This window comes from Simochromis diagramma, unplaced genomic scaffold, assembly GCF_900408965.1.
Source record: "Simochromis diagramma unplaced genomic scaffold, fSimDia1.1 OVJJ01000344.1, whole genome shotgun sequence".
Taxonomy (NCBI): domain Eukaryota; kingdom Metazoa; phylum Chordata; class Actinopteri; order Cichliformes; family Cichlidae; genus Simochromis; species Simochromis diagramma.
The window spans coordinates 13,207,979-13,228,990 of NW_024387375.1; the positions used below are offsets into that span (position 1 = coordinate 13,207,979).

General features: G+C 46.8%; 1 protein-coding gene across 1 annotated transcript; it reads left to right on the forward strand.

Annotated features, from left to right (window-relative positions):
* Positions 1–686: 686 nt before the first annotated feature.
* Positions 687–20,979, forward strand: bace2 (beta-secretase 2). Its single transcript, XM_040009170.1, has 9 exons — positions 687–1,167; positions 5,821–5,909; positions 6,040–6,256; positions 7,922–8,053; positions 9,174–9,308; positions 9,621–9,722; positions 10,220–10,369; positions 17,759–17,927; positions 19,222–20,979. Exons 1-9 carry the CDS (start codon positions 874–876, stop codon positions 19,461–19,463), a joined length of 1,530 nt encoding a protein of 509 aa, XP_039865104.1. The 5' UTR covers positions 687–873; the 3' UTR covers positions 19,464–20,979.
* The last annotated feature ends 33 nt before the right edge of the window (positions 20,980–21,012 follow it).

Below are 21,012 nucleotides of genomic sequence, written 5' to 3' on the forward strand. Positions count from 1 at the left end.
CATATCCTCCCAGTCTCTGAACCGCCACTACCACACGGAGATTCCCGTGATGATTACACCGCAGCCCAACCACCAACCACTGACTCCCCACAGCACATCCAAGAACCCGTGACACACACCGACGAACAAACACATAGCCACACGCAACACTTCACACAAGCCCCAGTCCAGTCCCCCTGTCGCCCGGCACGTGATGCTTACATCACACGATATGGGAGAGTCTGCAAACCAAACCCCAAGTATGAACACTAAGGCATAAGAGATGGACTGTAACACGAAAAAAAAAAAAAAGAAAAAAAAAAGTGGACAGTACACGTGATGTGATGTCAGCAAAGTTAAATGCTCACCGTGTCCTTACCAATGACACAGTTCAAGGTGTGAAGTAATTTGTTAATGTTTAGGCTAGAATGTTATGATATGGAAATGTTGTTAACGTGTTATTGCTAAAGGTGTTGTTAGCAGTTTATACAGCCATAAGCTAAAGAGAGGGGATGTAGAACATCTGACCAATGTTGTTCATTAATGCTGCTTTAATATACCTGTTCCATATTAGTATGCTGCGCATGCACGCAGTGAGACGGGGAGCAAGAGGAGGGGACCCGCCCCCTGGAACGTGATGACTAACGTGTAATGGTTGCTTTGTTTCGAAGTAAATGATGCTCGATGATATTCACGAACCCTGAGTCATTATTGAACAACAAACAGTGTCTTTTTGACGGTGAAGCGGGATCGTTTCCATGATGGCGACCACCGCAGTACGGGCCAGTGTGAAAACTTGAGGAGAAAAGTTTGAGCACGGAACAGGAGTCTTTTTCTGAGACTTTCTCTGTTGTTACTGGCGTGATTAAAAAAAAAAAAAAAAAAAAAACTAACATGGCATACTCAACTTTCGTTTCGTTTGGGGCATTTGCTTTGAGTTTGTACTTCGGTGTGTCCTATTGTTACTTTTCCATACCGCTGAAAATATACCCAGGGAAGTACAACATCTCATCGGATGTGAATTTGACGTCTCATCGTAGAGTAGCGTCAAAGTCTGATGGAAGCGGCCTCTCTCTGGCCTCTGATCCCACCGGTACCGTGAACTTTCTGGACATGGTGAATAATTTGCAAGGAGACTCTGGGAGAGGCTACTACATAGAAATGTCAATCGGTACTCCTGGTCAAAAGGTAATGTAGCTCCTGAGCTCCTGTCTGTTTTAACTCTCTGAAATATTTTTTACGTTTCTCATTTAGACTTAAACGCACCACTTGTGTCAGCTTTCCACTTTAATCACTGTATTTGCGCTGTGTTGTGTGTGTGCTGTGTTTTTGTGTTTATTTGTTTTTTCCTGGATGCATTTGTAGAGTGTTTACTGTGTATGTGTGAATAGGGGCTGGTCCATCCACCATGTGATCCAGTGGTCAGAAGGTGGGCTGGGTGTGTTTGTTTTGACTCAGGGCCATGGATACCCATCTATACAGCACTGTGTATTTAAATATGCTTTTAAATGTCTGTGTAGGTCATCTTGAACGTTTGAAAAAAGAAGGCAACAGACTAGATCTCTATTACCCAAGAGGCTTCTTCATCTCTAAAAAAAAAAAGAAAAAAGAAGAAGAAGAAGTAGTCAGGTATTTAATCCCCAGTGGAGGGTTGCCCCCTTTGGAAGTGGTCCTCAGGGTCCCTGATCCACTTGGTCATGCAAGTGGTCACATGAGCCAAGGTGGGAAGGGTGAAACTACTGTGAGACTTCACCCCACCACATCTTGTGACCTGTTGAGGTCACCTGATGCAAGGTGTGAGTGGAGATGAAGCCTTCATCGTAGGTGGATGATAGCTGGTGTCGTAAGCCAGCACCAATGTTCAATCACTGACTCGTTTAACAGCCATATTTTTTTTTTCAAGCTATTAAGTCTATACTTCAAAATATGAGGTTTAAATTTACCCCTGCAGCAGAGGGTCATGGGAAGATAAGTATGTCTAGTACATTCTTACTTTTAGGCTCGCCTGGGACCACGGAGGAAGGATAAAATAGCTGTGAGGGTGCTTCAGCCTCATTATAGCCTAGGGGTCTGTAGACTAAACCCCCACCACCAACACCAACACTCTTTCTCTGGCTCACATGCACTCACATGATGCTGCCTGCGAGGACCAGTGTTTCTTAGCAGGCAGCTGACAGGGATTACCAGGCTCCCAGGCAGCAGAGAGCACCCCGAGAGTTGTACAAAATAGCACTTGCTCTACAGCAGGGATATTCGTTGGCTGCTATTCTTTTGGTTGCAGAACTTGGAAATGCGTACGTGTAATTTATTAGAACGTCATTTTTATACTGCTTGTTATGTAAAGCGCCTAACAAGATCATATTAATAATTGAGGAGGACTAAATCTGGGTGAGCTGGAGCTCCCGTCACTATTAAAAATACATGAGGCTTTGAGGGTGGCAGCGATTTGCCTTTGTGTTGTAAAGTAGTTGTCTTTGAATTGGAGCTTAAAGCAAAGGTGAATTATCTCATTAGTAAGTTGACCTGTTGCCCCGGGGCATCTCGAGTTAAACAGATCAGAGCTTTTAAGACTCTTGGGCAGCACATCTCAGTTTCTCAGGCTCACAGAGGCTTATCTGCGCTACCTGCCATGTCGCTGAGGATAACATTGCAGCACTTGCCAGAGTACACTTCTCACACTTCCTTATTATCAAGTCACAGCGTTGTATGCTTAATGACTTCTGTCCTAATAGAAAAGAACAATTTATAGTGTTCCCCAAAGAAGAAAATTCCCCTTTACCCTTATTACTTATCATTATTCAACAGGTAAATGTATAACAACAGATTATCAATCATAAAAGTCAGTCAGTTAAGCAAATGTCATCAATGCATTAGCACTGGAACTAAGATTACTATTCAGTTATATTCAGCATATTGGTATTTTAAACATGTTTCTCTATTGGGAGGAGTATGTATGTGTCAGTGGTGGCTCACCTTTACAAAACAGTAAATCAGAAAGGGCGCAGTCTTTATGATGTTTTTTTATTACAGCTGTGTGTTTCCTACTTTGTCAGAAAACTTTCTGTGCAGAGAAGATTCACAAAAAGTTAATGACATGTTTAGGGGTTTGGCTATTGCCATTTAGTTTTTTGTTTCTTTGTTTTTTGTTGAATTGTTCACATTTGTGTGAGATTATGGAGTGTTTTTTAAGGCTAGCTCGCTTGTTTAGCAGAGTGGATCCATATTGCTGTATCAAGTATTAAAACCACCTGAAAGCTGAACTTGATACAGATACCTGCTAAACAGCCATTTTTATTATTTGTTCGCGTTTAAAGTCGTTCTTGCACAATTTCCAGGATGGTAATATTACGGATGTGTGAACGGATGTAGGCTCAGACTTCTTTAATTGGTTTATGATGCACAGTAAAGATAGAGGAAGCTTCACCTCTTGATCTTCTAGTCTTTTATGTCCCTGTTCTGTCCGTAATTATAGTGAAACCTTGCCAGCAGAGAGCCATCTGCTTTGGTTCAGATTGTTTATGCGGTGGCAAAATGTCGTGTAACTCGATACTATTGAGTTATACTCTCAATATTATTCTAACTAGATGATGATGTGATTACAGGGCCGCGGTGTTCAATGAGGCACTATTCAAATCAGCCACTAATTGCGGCATCTGTTAGCATGTGGCACACACAGGCTGAGTGTTGGCTGGAGAGCCTCACATCTGCTAATTGGTACAAACAGGTAGCAGATGCACGCTGCCTCCATGGAGCTACCGCCAATTAGACAGCGAACGCTCAACTGCAGACTGCCTCAGCAGGGGAAGAGACTTGCCTGAAGCTCTGAAGCTTGACAAAGGGAGGATAGTGTGACTAGTAAAAAGATAGGTGGTGTGGGGATAAGGAACTGCCCTTGCTTTCCCTTCTCGCTATTCTCCTTCACCACAGGATATCAGAATTTTCCAGTCAGGCCTGTTTGACTGGTTCAGGCCTTGTGTGAGTGGCCTGCTGCCATCTGCTAAGGTGGCAGAGGAGTTTTGGATGGCACAGTGACAGTGGTGGGACAGGAGCCAGCGCAATGAGGAGGAACTGATAAGCCCGGCTCAACAGGGGTTTCCCATGGCTGAGTGAACCAGTCGATAACATGTGGTTGATAATTACAGACCTGCTTTCATAAAGGCCAAATGAACCTGAGCATGCCGGTGGGATGTCGGCTACAAGGAAATGATTAAGAAAGTTTGCGCTCATAAGCAAACAGTGTAGCGTAATGGTCAACAAGCGTTTATCTGAAATGTAATTTAAGTAAACTACTGCCCGCTGTTGTGGTGCGCCTTAATGTAAAGGCAAACGCAACGAGGCGACAGTCAATCAGTTGTTGAAACCGCTGTTTACATTTGAACATGTCTAATGAGCTGCTCAGTTTTCATAGATTGCCACGAGTCTTTGTTGCTGATTCATCAGGTGGCGTCGGGGCATTAGGTTTATGACCCCCGCCTCGGTGGCGAATGCTTGCCAGCGAGTGTTAACATGGCCACAGCTGAAACATGAAGGTGACAGAAGTCTGCTGTTTATTTGTTCCCGCTCATTGACTCGATGCCTGGAAGACAACTTGATCTCAAGTGCTGTTAACTCGTCCCCACTGTTCACATGACACATACCAAACAACTGGTTAGGTCATACAGTCATGAAAGCAGCTTGAGGCTGTCGTGTTTGACTCTCAGATCACACATTCTGTCACAAACTGAAAGCAGGGACTCAAGCGCAGAGCAGGTTGACGTATCAGAATGCGATTTATTTACACACCAGTGCAATACTATATACAGTGACGGGGAAAGTCCAGGATTCCAAGGGATTAGGGGAAGGCTCTCTCTCTCTCTCTCTCACGCTCGCTCACGTCTTTACATCCAACTCACACACGTCCGTACCGCGGGGAGGTCACAGGTCCGGGAAGATAAACTGGAATAGGGAAGGGAGAAATCACTCACAAATCACGAAGGTAGGGCGTAAAGGTATAAGACCAAAAGAAAGACTAACGTCAGTAGCTCAATCATCCAGCGATGAGAGGATCTGTGACCCAGCCTCAAATAGTAGATCGGTAATCAGCTGATCGCCATCAGCTGATCGCCAACAGCTGTGTGAGCCAAGGGTGGGAGCCAGCTGTGAGCTCCGCCCAGGCAGAGAGGTAGGGGAGAGAGAGAAAAAGCAAAAACACAAGTGTAGCCCTGTGAGGCCGGCTGGGCAGGCACAGGGACCATGACACATTCAGTGAACACTTACGTCCGAGGTGCATTGTTAATGACGAAGACCTTTCACACCAGTTTGTCCAACACTAGAACTGAACCAAAAGTAGTGCCGTTGCAACTTCATGTGTATCATTTCCTCTTGTGTGTGCTGCTAAAATAATGTTTACAGACGTTATTAAAAATGTGTAATTAATTTTAGCTGCAACCAAGCTGCGTTTTCTTCCTCCAGAGAAAATGTCCATTTACGGTCCTATATGAATCTTTCAGATGGGCACGAAACGCCCCTAAAAGAGATATAACCTTCTTTATGTTCGGCTATTTTTATGGTCCATTTCCCTTTCATTGTTTCCTTGAGAACTGTTGTGTAATTTACCTTTTGTGTTTTCATGCTGTGGGGAAATTTCTCGCATCTATCTTTCTCCCTTCTCCTCTAATCATATCTGCAAACAAACTTTAATGTCTTTTTAAAGCTTAAAGGCTTGTGAATGCATCCCCCTGTGCTTAGCTGTCATTCTTTTCTTTTTTTCTTTTTTACCATGTGATTCTGGGGCCATGTAAGTGGGGGGGGGACAGATAGCTGGAGTGATTGTTAAAACAAACTGTGCCTTCTGTTTTCCAGCTGAACATCCTGGTGGATACGGGCAGCAGTAACTTTGCCGTGGCTGCAGCTCCACACCAATTTATTACTCATTACTTCAACACTGCACTGTGAGTGGCTGGAATACTGCCTGTTTGCATTTTGTAATAACTGTAGTATAACATAGTAAATACATTCAGTTTTTGTTATATATAGCTTTGTAACTGTTTACATATTCTGTTTTTTTTCTCCTGCTTTTAGTTCCAGTACCTACCGTTCAACCGGTCGCACTGTAGCTGTAAGGTACACCCAAGGCAACTGGGAAGGTGAGCTGGGAATGGACCGCGTCTCTATTCCCAGAGGCCCAAACGGGACCATCAACATCAACATCGCCGCCATCCTGTCTTCTGATGGCTTCTTCCTCCCTGGGATCAACTGGCAAGGCATCCTGGGATTGGCCTATCCTGTGCTGGCACGGGTACGGGAGATACTCATTTACAAGTTTGCGTAAAGTTATTAAGCAAAGTCATTGATTTCTGCCCAGTGTGACATTAACTAGTAATGAAAACAAAGATGACACTCAAAGGACAGACGTTTTGGCGCACTCATATGTAAATTGTGAAAAAAATGGGGATTTGATTTATTTCATTTGTGTTCTGTTCAACCGTTTTCTTACACTTGTCCAATTCAGGGTTGTGGGGGCCTGGAGCCACTGTCATAGGGTGAAAGGCGTGGTATACTAGACAGATTGCCAGTCTATCACAGGATTAACACAGAGACACATTCAGGTCTACAGCCGTATAAAAATCGCCAGCTAACCTAACATGTATATCTTTGGACAGTGGGGAAAAACAAAACAAAGTACCAGCTGGTGGATTTGAACCCAGGACCTTCTTGCTGTGAGGCAACAGTGCTACCAAAAGCACCACCGAAGTGACTATAAAAGCATTGATTACTAAAATAACATAAACTAATTATATTGAGTGAATCCTCTGAGCTTGTCCGGACAGGCAACGTCATTCTCACTTACATGCTTCCCACTCCTCACATCACATATCAAACACCCTTCCAATTTAGCAGTCTACTTAAGCTGCAAATCCTCTGACTGCTGCCCTGAGTCACTGCTGTTTTAACCCCTGGAACAGCCCCAGCATCCACCTGTGTTCTCCGTGGGATATTTGCTCCTTACTCGTCAATTTCTTGGTGTGTCATATTTGCAGAATGTCATTTTTGGAGCACAAACACCATACTCTGGTTGAATTCTGTTTCTGTATGAATCGTTGCAAAATGATTTGGCTAATTAAAGTGCTGTTTTCCATGTATGTGGAATTAAACACAAACCTAAGGATGAGAGCAGAAGGAGGAAGCAAAACCTGAGAAAATGTGAACATGCAGGTTTCACAATGTGACAGCATTGCATGGCTTCCTGCTCGCCTCCATTTCTGTTAAACCACTGAATAACTTTGCGGTCTAATCTTATCTGAATGTCGTCATCCACTTGTTTGTGATATAATTACAGGAGGCTGTGTTTTTCTTATAAAATGATGGGGTGAGGTTATGTTGTTGCTGTATTTTGTCATCTCTTACTTCCATCTCCCCTTATACCATAGATGTGAATTAATCAGTTTTCTTTTTTCAAAAGAAGAGCTAAATCCAGGTGCTTTACCCAGTGTCAGCTTTTTTTAACAGATTAATCTCGTCTTAATGGAGCGTTAAAGACGTCAGCGCAAACTGCACAATACGTACCTTCATTCTGCGCTGACTGCAACAACCTTTGGGATCAAATGTCAGTGATTGTGGAGCCGATACGCTTACACTGACCACTTTGTGCTATTGGCGACTCCTGAGTGCTGAGGTTGAACTTTCTTCCAGGCTGTTTGTCATGCATGACATGGTGACACTGTGGAGGAAAACAGGAGTGAACATATCACAGTCCAAACTGATGATACACCGCTGTCACATAAAAACACATTTCAGCATTTCCATTCAATAGAGCTGATGTTTGAGGTGATTGATTTTCTACGATGTTGTGTGTGAAGCTTTTACAGTCTGTGTAGTTACACAAGCTAAAGGTATGAAACGCAAATGTAAAGGTTTCACTCGATCAACATTATTTAAAACCGTCTCGTTGTGTCTCCACCAGCCTGACTCGTCCGTGGAGCCCTTCTTCAACTCAGTGGTGAGACAGCTGGGAATTCCTGACGTCTTTTCCCTCCAGATGTGTGGTGCTGGACTGTCAGCCGGCAGCGAAACAGACACTACGGGCGGCAGTCTTGTGAGTAGTCAGAAGTAACACCCCAAGGAGGAGTTTGATTAGATAAAAACATTGGTTTTAAACAGTCTTTATATTTTGGATCTCTGTCTGAGATTTTGATAGCTTGTGTGTGTGACCAGCACCTTTTTATAAACGTCATAGCTGATGTCCTTCATGTCACTGTGTTTCCACATTGGAAGGCCTTTCTACTTTGACTGGAGCTAATTAAGCTAAGATAGCATCCTGCTGAGAGCAAGTCTGTCGCCGTAATACTTTCGACCTTGGTGCCTCGCTCACCGCATCTCCATCATGTGACCCGCTGGTGCAGACAGATGGATAAGATGGCAGGGTGCTTGTGCGTGTATGTGTGTTTATTGACTGTGGTCTGTCAGTGTGGGCACAGGGATAAACATTTGCTAGAGTGTATTCTTGTTGGATATTTAATGTGGCACACTTGACCTGGTGATGATTGTGTGGTTTTATTCCTTCACGGTGGTGAAAGTTTCTGCCCGAACATCCACTAAGAATGTTTTAGGCCACAAGTCATATGCTAAAAATTAGAGATTCTCACACAAGTCGGATACAACGATGAAGCAACAACATTATATATCAAAGAGGTCAAAGGTCACAGGGATATCACAACGTTCTGTGAAGCACTTCTGACTAATATTGATTAGGATATTAAGTAGATCTAACTGTATCAATATTTGTAACAGCTGATTTAAAAAAGGTAAAAAGGGAGACGGTGGAAACACCATAGTTTTTCCACCACATGGCTCTCTGCCACTCCCTCTGTTAGCAACATGTTTGGAATGCCACAAACAAAAGCCGAGCAGAGCGTGAATGAGTACATAATAACTATCATAATGCACAAATAAGTACACATAACAAATGTTATGGAAATCTGTTGTTTGTGTTTTGAGTGTTTGGGGGAAAAAAACAATTGGCCGATATGTCAGAATTAGATCACCAAGTATCGATATTGTATCTGTCTTAAGAATCCTATTCCTATCAGGCTCTAATTTTAAGTTTAGTTAGATACTGAAGTGGTGAAGCTAAACAGATATGTAAACTGCAACTTAGCTGATTTACTGAGGCAAAAAAATAAAAGGCAGTAATTCTGGTTATCTTCTTTTCTTAGATAATGGGTGGGGCTGAACCAAGTCTGTATCGAGGCTCAGTGTGGTACACCCCTATAATAGAAGAGTGGTACTACCAGGTGGAGGTGTTGAAGCTGGAGGTGGGAGACCAGAATCTGAATCTGGACTGCAGAGAGGTAAAACTTCACGGTCTGAATCGCTTCTCTCACTGTCTGATCCTAACTCCACACTGCACTATTTCAAAGTGAACTGTAGCTTTGACTTGGAAGTTGACTCACAGCACTTGATTAACTTGCTGTGTCAAGGTTAAAACACTGAAATGTAAGAGAAGCTGAGTAGGAGTGCTGCAGAGCAGTGTAATCCAGTTTGTCTGCTTGTGAAAGAACTTCCTCATTTTATATTCTTTTGTTTGCTCAAGGTCTTCCATAGGAGCCCGTTGCAGCGAGAACAAACCCTACCACACGTCACTCTTTCTCTCTTTTTTTCAGTATAACATGGATAAAGCTATAGTTGACAGTGGGACGACTCTGCTGCGACTTCCTGTCAACGTCTTCAATGCATTGGTAGAAGCCATCATACGCAGCTCTCTGGTATGCTGCCTCCGCTCCACAGACAATGATGAAACATGTTGTCAGAGCAAAGATATGCAGGGGAGAATAGCACACACTCACTGTTCAAGGACGTAGTAGCTTTAAGTGGAGGGATCGAGGGTTTTTTCCTGTTATAAAAATATATATGTGTGTGTGTGTGTGTGTGTGTGCGCTCCATGCCTTTGTTTATTTACCATTAGGCTTTGCACATTTCTCACCTTTTTGGAACTGCACACAAACAGTTCCCAAGGTTAATTTGAACTTGGAGGCAACATTTTCAATTAAAGCAGCCACATCCTTGCAGATGAATACAAAGTAGGAAAATTAAAGCAGAACATCAAAACTTGTTTTGGTGCTATGTTGACCTTCTTTTTCTGTCTTTATCCTTTTTATCCTTCGCACTGTCTCTTTTCTGTCTCTGTCAATTTCTTACTGTGACTGTCTTATTTTCTTTTTCTCTTTCCTCCTGTGTTTTTTTGTTTTTGTTTTTAATTCAGATCGAGGCGTTTTCTTCAGGGTTCTGGGAAGGCACCAAGTTAGCATGTTGGATGAAGGGAGAGAACCCCTGGAGGTTTTTCCCTAAGCTGTCCATCTACCTGAGGGCCACGAACACCAGCGAGTCGTTCCGCGTCACCATTCTGCCTCAGGTGCCAGGCACATATATAATCATATAATCATTCCTTCTCTAGAGCTTCCATCAAACAAAGACAAACTCATCTCTGTCATGGTCCTGGGTCTTTTGACCCAGCGTTTTAAGTTTGAGTTTATTTTGTTCATTAGGTTATCTAAGTTCATTTGGTTATTAGACTCCTTGTGTTTTCTTCCCCTGTATTTAAGTTTCCCCTCAACCTTCGTGTTTCATGCTGCGTGTCTTATGTTATCAAGTTTGTATTATCATGTCTGTCTCATGTTTCCTGTTTTATTTTGAAGGAGTCGTGTGTTCTTTGTTCATTGTATTTAGTTTCACTTCCCTTGTCCTGTCATTAGGCTCATGTCAGTCAGCTGTTCCTCCATGTCTTCCCACTTCCCCTAATCACCTGCTGTGTATTTAAGTCCTGTGTTTTCAGTGTGTGATTGTCAGGTCGTCTGTTGTCCACGCCATTGTTTCCGATGCCATGCCATGCTTCCAAGTTTCTTGTCTAGGTTTTTCTTATTGTTTGTTTAGATTCCCCAGTTTAGGTTTGTGTTAATTTTGCTTCAGTTTGCCTTGCCCTTTGTTTGTACCTTTTCTACCAGCCTTATTAAACGGCTCACCTTTTGTTAACATTCAAGTTTTGTTCCCTGTTCCTTGGAGTCTGCATTTTGGGTCCTTTTTCAATTCATACAGTCTGCCCTCGCCAGACTGTGACAGAACGACCTGACCAGTCATGGACCCAGCAGATTCAGCTCTCACCGAGTGTCTGGAGGAGATGGCTCGCATCCAAGCGATCCTCGACTGCGTCCTTACAGCGCCCGATTTGAAGAGCAAGCTTGTGATGGTCAACGTTGCGGAAGCTATTATGGAGAGGGATCCCCGCCTCCTTCAGCTCCCGGGCTCACCTGCTATAGTGGATGCTTTTACAAGGGTAAAAGAGATGCTGCAGGCCCAGGAACTGTCGAGTCAGGAAATGGCTTCCAGCACCCACCAGTCACAACAACCCCACGATCAGTCATCTTCATTGCTGCCTCCGGAACCTGAGTGTGTTCGTGTCGGTTCGCTGAGATTCGCCGCAGCGTCACCACCTCTCAGCTCACCAGTTTCCACGCCCTCATCACAGTCTCGCCATACTCTTGCCACGGTCCAGTGCGAGGAAGCACTGGACGCCATAGATTTGGACTACGACGAACGTCAGTCAATATTCAGCGCTGTATTGGAGGAGGAGCTCCGGTGGAAGCCATGGCTCATTCCAGAGCACGAGCACTCTTTCCGTGGAACTCGACTGGCTCTCGGGGGTCCCCGGAGTTACCAGGGACTTCCACCCATTGCTCCGCCGTCTTCCACTCTCAAGAAAAAGCGGCGTGCGCGCCACCGACGCTCCGCACCACAAACGAAAGTGAGTGACTATATTTTGGCTCCTCATGTTTTTTCTCAGGAGAATATTAAAACTAACACTGCCTTACCAGTTCATGAGCCTGGCTATAATGAGACTGTTTATGATTTTGATGTCGCTAAGACTGAGAATATTTCGGCCGAGTCTTCCACGGACCATCCTATCCCTTTGCAAACTTATCCCGCTTCTCTGTGCGTTGATCATGCCACGAACTATGCTTCTAAGAAGCCTAATTATGAGACTGTTTGCACTGGAAATGCTAGCCATCAGGCTCAGCTAAGCTGCTGTGGGACTGTAATCCAGGCCGGGTTGGAGCCAGGGGCGGAGGTGCAGTTTGTGCAGCCTTTTCCAGTGTCAGCTGGAGGGCCCGAGGAGCCCGTCCAGCCTCCTGCCACGTCAACTGGGGGGCCCGAGGAGCCCGTCCAGCCTCCTGCCACGTCAGCTGGGGGGCCCGAGGAGCCCGTCCAGCCTCCTGCCACGTCAGCTGGAGGGCCCGAGGAGCCCGTCCAGCCTCCTGCCACGTCAGCTGGAGGGCCCGAGGAGCCCGTCCAGTTTCACACTTCGTTAGCTGGCGGGCCCGAGGAACCCATCCGGCCCCCTTCTGCTTCACCACCTGTGGCTTCCACGCCGTCGCCTGCAGCGCCGTTATCTGGTCCTGCCTCGCTTGGTCCTGTTGCGCCAGCTGGAGGTTCAGCCAAGCCCGTTCAGCCTCCTGTCTCCGCTGGCAGGTCCGAGGGGCCCGTTCAGCCTCCTGTCTCCGCTGGAGGGCCCGAGGAGCCTGTCCAGCCGCCACCTGCGGCCGCCTCGTTGTCACCTGGTCCAGCTTCATCCGAGTCTTCATCCTCGCCTGGTCCAGCTTCAGCCTGTGCTTCGCCTGGTCCGGCTTCATCAGAGTCTTCGTCCTCGCCTGGTCCAGCTTCAGCCTGTGCTTCGCCTGGTCCGGCTTCAGCCTGTGCTTCGCCTGGTCCGGCTTCATCAGAGTCTTCGTCCTCGCCTGGTCCAGCTTCAGCCTGTGCTTCGCCTGGTCCGGCTTCATCAGAGTCTTCATCCTCGCCTGGTCCGGCTTCATCAGAGTCTTCATCCTCGCCTGGTCCGGCTTCAGCCTGTGCTTCGCCTGGTCCAGCTGCATCCGAGTCTTCGTCCTCGTCTGGTCCAGCCTGTGCTTCTGCTACGCCTGGTCCAGCCTCTGCCTGTGCTTCTGCTACGCCTGGTCCAGCCTCTGCCTGTGCTTCTGCTACGCCTGGTCCAGCCTCTGCCTGTGCTTCTGCTACGCCTGGTCCAGCCTCTGCCTGTGCTTCTGCTACGCCTGGTCCAGCCTCTGCCTGTGCTTCTGCTACGCCTGGTCCAGCCTCAGCCTGTGCTTCAGCGTCGCCTGGGCCAGCCTCTGCTTCAGCGTCGCCTGGTCCGGTGCCCTCCAAGCCTCGGCCGGTACGCCTGACACTTGGGAGCCGCCGCTGCCTTCCGCGCGGCCGGCCCCCTGAACTGCTCCATCGTCTCCTTCGCCGCCGCCGCTGCCTTCCGCGCGGTCGGCCCCCGGATCGCCATCGCCTGAATCGCCAGCCGCTTTCTGGGCCGCCAGCTGGACGTCACCGCCGTCGAGGTCGGCCCCCTGAACAGTTTCCACTTCGTTGTCATCGGGGTCGGCCGCCTGAACCTTTGAACTATGAACTGCTGTCGACCTCCAGGATGGCCCGCTGATCTGCCTGACTTTAGGTTCTTGTGCCATCGGCCTCCAGGTCGGCCACCTGAATTACTTCGCCATGGACTCCTTTTCTGCCGAGATCATGGTCGCCCTCCTGAAACAGGGTCTCGGACTCTTAAGCCCTTGTGTTTGGACTGAGTGCTTCAGATTCTTTGTTTTTGTGGTTTTGTTTCGGGCCCTCCGTCCTGGACACCCACCGCCCGCCCTGGGTGGGTTGTTTTGGTTTTGTTTCGTGTTTGTTTTCTTGTTGCTGCATTTCTTTGTTCGTGGTTTTGGGCGTCTGGAATCCGCCCTTGAAGGGGGGGCTCTGTCATGGTCCTGGGTCTTTTGACCCAGCGTTTTAAGTTTGAGTTTATTTTGTTCATTAGGTTATCTAAGTTCATTTGGTTATTAGACTCCTTGTGTTTTCTTCCCCTGTATTTAAGTTTCCCCTCAACCTTCGTGTTTCATGCTGCGTGTCTTATGTTATCAAGTTTGTATTATCATGTCTGTCTCATGTTTCCTGTTTTATTTTGAAGGAGTCGTGTGTTCTTTGTTCATTGTATTTAGTTTCACTTCCCTTGTCCTGTCATTAGGCTCATGTCAGTCAGCTGTTCCTCCATGTCTTCCCACTTCCCCTAATCACCTGCTGTGTATTTAAGTCCTGTGTTTTCAGTGTGTGATTGTCAGGTCGTCTGTTGTCCACGCCATTGTTTCCGATGCCATGCCATGCTTCCAAGTTTCTTGTCTAGGTTTTTCTTATTGTTTGTTTAGATTCCCCAGTTTAGGTTTGTGTTAATTTTGCTTCAGTTTGCCTTGCCCTTTGTTTGTACCTTTTCTACCAGCCTTATTAAACGGCTCACCTTTTGTTAACATTCAAGTTTTGTTCCCTGTTCCTTGGAGTCTGCATTTTGGGTCCTTTTTCAATTCATACAGTCTGCCCTCGCCAGACTGTGACAGAACGACCTGACCAGTCATGGACCCAGCAGATTCAGCTCTCACCGAGTGTCTGGAGGAGATGGCTCGCATCCAAGCGATCCTCGACTGCGTCCTTACAGCGCCCGATTTGAAGAGCAAGCTTGTGATGGTCAACGTTGCGGAAGCTATTATGGAGAGGGATCCCCGCCTCCTTCAGCTCCCGGGCTCACCTGCTATAGTGGATGCTTTTACAAGGGTAAAAGAGATGCTGCAGGCCCAGGAACTGTCGAGTCAGGAAATGGCTTCCAGCACCCACCAGTCACAACAACCCCACGATCAGTCATCTTCATTGCTGCCTCCGGAACCTGAGTGTGTTCGTGTCGGTTCGCTGAGATTCGCCGCAGCGTCACCACCTCTCAGCTCACCAGTTTCCACGCCCTCATCACAGTCTCGCCATACTCTTGCCACGGTCCAGTGCGAGGAAGCACTGGACGCCATAGATTTGGACTACGACGAACGTCAGTCAATATTCAGCGCTGTATTGGAGGAGGAGCTCCGGTGGAAGCCATGGCTCATTCCAGAGCACGAGCACTCTTTCCGTGGAACTCGACTGGCTCTCGGGGGTCCCCAGAGTTACCAGGGACTTCCACCCATTGCTCCGCCGTCTTCCACTCTCAAGAAAAAGCGGCGTGCGCGCCACCGACGCTCCGCACCACAAACGAAAGTGAGTGACTATATTTTGGCTCCTCATGTTTTTTCTCAGGAGAATATTAAAACTAACACTGCCTTACCAGTTCATGAGCCTGGCTATAATGAGACTGTTTATGATTTTGATGTCGCTAAGACTGAGAATATTTCGGCCGAGTCTTCCACGGACCATCCTATCCCTTTGCAAACTTATCCCGCTTCTCTGTGCGTTGATCATGCCACGAACTATGCTTCTAAGAAGCCTAATTATGAGACTGTTTGCACTGGAAATGCTAGCCATCAGGCTCAGCTAAGCTGCTGTGGGACTGTAATCCAGGCCGGGTTGGAGCCAGGGGCGGAGGTGCAGTTTGTGCAGCCTTTTCCAGTGTCAGCTGGAGGGCCCGAGGAGCCCGTCCAGCCTCCTGCCACGTCAACTGGGGGGCCCGAGGAGCCCGTCCAGCCTCCTGCCACGTCAGCTGGGGGGCCCGAGGAGCCCGTCCAGTCTCCTGCCACGTCAGCTGGAGGGCCCGAGGAGCCCATCCAGCCTCCTGCCACGTCAGCTGGAGGGCCCGAGGAGCCCGTCCAGTTTCACACTTCGTTAGCTGGCGGGCCCGAGGAACCCATCCGGCCCCCTTCTGCTTCACCACCTGTGGCTTCCACGCCGTCGCCTGCAGCGCCGTTATCTGGTCCTGCCTCGCCTGGTCCTGTTGCGCCAGCTGGAGGTTCAGCCAAGCCCGTTCAGCCTCCTGTCTCCGCTGGCGGGTCCGAGGGGCCCGTTCAGCCTCCTGCCTCCGCTGGAGGGCCCGAGGAGCCTGTCCAGCCGCCACCTGCGGCCGCCTCGTTGTCACCTGGTCCAGCTTCATCCGAGTCTTCATCCTCGCCTGGTCCAGCTTCAGCCTGTGCTTCGCCTGGTCCGGCTTCAATAAGAGTCTTCGTCCTGCCGGTCCAGGCTTCAGCCTGTAGCTGAGTCGCCGGGTCCGGGCTTCAGCCTTGTGCTTTCGCCTGGTCCGGCTCAGGACTGTTGCTTCGCCTGGTCCTGCTTCATCGAGGGTCTTCGTTCCTGCCTGGTCCAGTCTTCAGCTTGTGATTCGCACTGGATCCGCGGTCATCAGATCTTCATCATCGCCTGGTCCGGCTCATCAAGTAGTCTTCATCCATCGCCTGTCCGGCTTCAGCCGTGCTTCGCCTGGTCCGGCTTCATCCTGTGCTTCGCCTGTCCGCTCATCCGAGTCTTCGTCCTCGTCTGGTCAAGCCTGTGCTTCTGCACGCAGGGTCCCGCTCTGCATGTTACTTCGCTACGCCTGGTCCAGCCTCGCCCTGTGACTTCGCTACGCCTGGTCAAGCCTCAGCCTATGCTCAGCGTCGCCTGTGCAAGCTTCTCTGCTCAGCGTCGCCGGGGCCATCCTATGCTTTCAGCGTCGCCTGGGCCAGCCTCTGCTTCAGCGTCGCCTGGTCCTGTGCCCTCCAAGCCCCGGCCGGTACGCCTGACACTTGGGAGCCGCCGCTGCCTTCCGCGCGGCCGGCCCCCTGAACTGCTCCATCGTCTCCTTCGCCGCCGCCGCTGCCTTCCGCGCGGTTGGCCCCCGGATCGCCATCGCCTGAATCGCCAGCCGCTTTCTGGGCCGCCAGCTGGACGTCACCGCCGTCGAGGTCGGCCCCCTGAACAGTTTCCACTTCGTTGTCATCGGGGTCGGCCGCCTGAACCTTTGAACTATGAACTGCTGTCGACCTCCAGGATGGCCCGCTGATCTGCCTGACTTTAGGTTCTTGTGCCATCGGCCTCCAGGTCGGCCACCTGAATTACTTCGCCATGGACTCCTTTTCTGCCGAGATCATGGTCGCCCTCCTGAAACAGGGTCTCGGACTCTTAAGCCCTTGTGTTTGGACTGAGTGCTTCAGATTCTTTGTTTTTGTGGTTTTGTTTCGGGCCCTCCGTCCTGGACACCCACCGCCCGCCCTGGGTGGGTTGTTTTGGTTTTGTTTCGTGTTTGTTTTCTTGTTGCTGCATTTCTTTGTTCGTGGTTTTGGGCGTCTGGAATCCGCCCTTGAAGGGGGGGCTCTGTCATGGTCCTGGGTCTTTTGACCCAGCGTTTTAAGTTTGAGTTTATTTTGTTCATTAGGTTATCTAAGTTCATTTGGTTATTAGACTCCTTGTGTTTTCTTCCCCTGTATTTAAGTTTCCCCTCAACCTTCGTGTTTCATGCTGCGTGTCTTATGTTATCAAGTTTGTATTATCATGTCTGTCTCATGTTTCCTGTTTTATTTTGAAGGAGTCGTGTGTTCTTTGTTCATTGTATTTAGTTTCACTTCCCTTGTCCTGTCATTAGGCTCATGTCAGTCAGCTGTTCCTCCATGTCTTCCCACTTCCCCTAATCACCTGCTGTGTATTTAAGTCCTGTGTTTTCAGTGTGTGATTGTCAGGTCGTCTGTTGTCCACGCCATTGTTTCCGATGCCATGCCATGCTTCCAAGTTTCTTGTCTAGGTTTTTCTTATTGTTTGTTTAGATTCCCCAGTTTAGGTTTGTGTTAATTTTGCTTCAGTTTGCCTTGCCCTTTGTTTGTACCTTTTCTACCAGCCTTATTAAACGGCTCACCTTTTGTTAACATTCAAGTTTTGTTCCCTGTTCCTTGGAGTCTGCATTTTGGGTCCTTTTTCAATTCATACAGTCTGCCCTCGCCAGACTGTGACAATCTCATCCTCATTTCTTGTCATCTCACAGCTTTACATCCAGCCAATCACGGACGTTGACGGCACGCTGGACTGCTTCCGTTTCGGGGTGTCGTCGTCAACAAATGGCATGGTGATCGGCGCCACTGTTATGGAAGGCTTCTACGTAGTGTTTGACCGTACTCAGTGGAGACTGGGCTTCGCACTCAGCAGCTGTGCAGGTCAGGGTTCATACTGGTGCCACTTACTGCAGTTACATGTCTGTAAATATTTCGCTTTTTATGAGAAACTACAGCAGAAATCCTAAAGTACAGAGTAAACCAGACATCAGCTAATGATAACTTACTGACAGGCAAAGTCCTAAAGTCAGCCACTTTCAGGCTCCCTGACCAAGAGCTCAACACAGTGTCCTGTTCACTGAGATCTAAACGTCAAAGGTTAAGCCTTCAGTGGCACTTCCTCATAGTTCTGTGGAAAAATGAACTTTGGCCAAGCCTCCCTCCCTAATACTAAAGTACAAAGTTCATTTTTGTTGTGTACTGAGCAAACACTTTTGTAGGCTTAAGGTTGGAGGCTTGTGACAGCATTTAATGTCTAAGCAGGGCAGGTAAAATAAATAAGAAAGTTAAATGCCATTGTTTAAAAAAAAAAAAAAAGATGCCTGAGCCCGCCATTGAAGACTACGAGCAGCAGTGTGCTTGATTAAAAAGCTGGGATAAAGTCTGGAGCCTGGCTGTTTAATGCTCTGTATGTGAGAACAAGAATTTCAAGACATCCTGAAGCCAATGTAAAGATTATAAAATAGGAGTGACGTGAGCTCGCTTGCTGCAATGTGTTAATGGTCTGTGTCATTTGGAGGCATGAAAGAGATCATTTATCTAAGCAGGTAAACAAGGCAATAATTGTGCATGAATAATTTCTTCCAGTTCCACCAAATTCAATTCAATTTTATTTTTATGGGCTAAATCACAACAACAGGAACCCTCAAAACGTTTTATATTGTAAGGTAAAGACTACAATAATACACCGAAAATCTCAGCAATCAAATGACTCCATTTGAGCAAGCTCTTGGTGACAGTGGCAAGGAAAAACTCCCCTTTAACAGGAAGTAAACGTCAAGCAGAACCAGGAGGGCAGCCATCTGCCATGACCAGTTGGCCAAAGAGACCATATTTAGCAATTTCTAAATGTTCCTTAAACGAGGAAAAACAGGAATGAAAAATAGATTTTGCACACTTTTAAAAGCAACAGTTGTTCAGTTAAATGTTTAAATGTTTAAAACGTTCATTTGCTCATTGTCAAGATAGCCTCAGCTAGCTCTCAGTCCAGCAAAAGTTCTCTTCACCTGTCTTTCCAGCTTTTCTCAAACATTAGCTCACAGTCACAGGTTAACTCTTTTTATTTGGCACTTGTTAAATTTGTATTGAATGAGGGTGTATGAGTGATGCTAACTTAATGCTGCTTTTTTGGTTTTATGAGATCATGTTATAAGACCTCTCTCATACGTCACTGCAGTGAGCGATGGGGTGGCTCTGTCAGAGATCGAGGGACCCTTCTCTGCAGCGGACGTGGCAGCCGACTGCTCTGGCGGCCCACTGAAGGAGCCTCTTGTGTGGATGATATCTTACGCCCTGATGGCAGTCTGCGCGTTGGCCCTCCTCATCCTGCTGCTCATGCTCATCCTGCCCTGCAGATGCGGAAACCGGAACGGTGAGATCACGGACGAGTCCTCGCTGGTACGACACCGCATCAAATGACTGAGAGGGCAAAGTAGAGCGAACCCGGGGAAGGGACAGTCGGACAGTGAGCAGAGCGCCTCCACGAGAGGCTGCACCGACCAATGACACTCGACTTAGGATTTTTAGACTGGACTCATCAGCTTGGCCCACAGAGGCAGTCGCACAGACAGATCAACTGCCTCTGAAAGGGAAAAATCCCCAGAACAATTCTTTAAAAAAACAGCTGTTGGTGGTGAATTTGTATTTTCTTGTTGGTTTTTTTGTGGTCGTGGCCTCTCTTTGACGATGATAGTTTGCTAATGTTATGCTTATGTTGCCTTAATCCACCTACACAGGCTGATGGAGGCACTCAAATCATAACTGGGCTTGTTCTAATTAAAACTGCTAAAGGTATTCTGAGAAATCTAGAACTTCAATAACACTAGAAGGTGAACAAAATTATTAAAGCAGTTAATAAGTATACATACACTAACCATCACAGCAGAAATCAAAGAACAGCTCAGCAGTGCAGACAATCACAGCACATCCAGAAGGAAGGATAATAACACTGATATCATCTCCATGCAAAAGGTGTTTTCTAGGTTTCTAAGCCTTATAAACCAAAAGTGCCTTTGTTTTTGTTTTTTTTTTGTTTGTTTTTTTTGGGGGGGGGTTCAATCTAATGCCAACAACGGGATCTATTTCTTGGATCTGTTTTGAAGTTTTCCACTCGTCTGTGGAGTCAAATGATTACCCAGAGATATTACATAAAAAATAAACTAATTAAAGTAAAGCTGCTCACTGGTAATAGGAAAAATATGAAAAGTTACACTCGTGTTTACAGCGCCTGTAGTGCCTTTGTGGTCTCGGCTCTCTGCTAGAACAGTATCAGCAGTTTAGGACTTACTCTGCTGAATTGCACTTCCAAAGTCGATCAAAGTGTTATATAAAACGAAAGATCAATATTTCTCCTTCTGTAATGTAGTTTATTATTTTAATGTAGCTATACCCATTCTGTATACACTCAGCTTTATATTTAAGTCTCTTTGAATGTGATTGTATCATTATTATTATTATTATTATTATTATTGTAATTATAATTATTCCAGATCTTTGCTTTCTGAGACTAGAATTCAAAGGGTGTTTATACTGCACATTTTATACAAATCATATACAGAAACACTTCAGCATTGATTTCCTTTGTTACTTGTGAGCTTCAGTTAACGTTCTAGCAAAGCAGACATTCCTGTTAGCAGTAAAAAAAAAGAGCTAAAGAATCAACTTATTGAATGTCATTTTGCAGTCTGTTCGCACCAGTGGCATAAGGTCCATACACAGTCCACAGAAGATGCTGCACCACAGTTCAGCCTCATTCAGCTTCCTGTAATCTGACCCAAGCTGCACTAACATGTCGGAAAAAATGTCAATTTGTGAGACTGTTTCACTGAAAGCACACTTGAATCTAAAACTGCTCGCTTTATTTATGAGTGTATTTTTTCTGTGCCAAAAATTGTAAACTGTGTTGTAAATAAAACAACTTGTGACAAATCAAAGACATAATCGTTTTTAAATCATTTTTATTTCTTTT

Coding starts and splice junctions, on each gene's coding strand:
- bace2 (XM_040009170.1), top strand. CDS start 874: ATGGCATACTCAACTTTCGTTTCGTTTGGGGCATTTGCTTTGAGTTTG. Junction 1,168..5,820: donor TCGGTACTCCTGGTCAAAAG/GTAATGTAGCTC, acceptor TCTGTTTTCCAG/CTGAACATCCTGGTGGATAC. Junction 9,723..10,219: donor CCATCATACGCAGCTCTCTG/GTATGCTGCCTC, acceptor TTTTTAATTCAG/ATCGAGGCGTTTTCTTCAGG.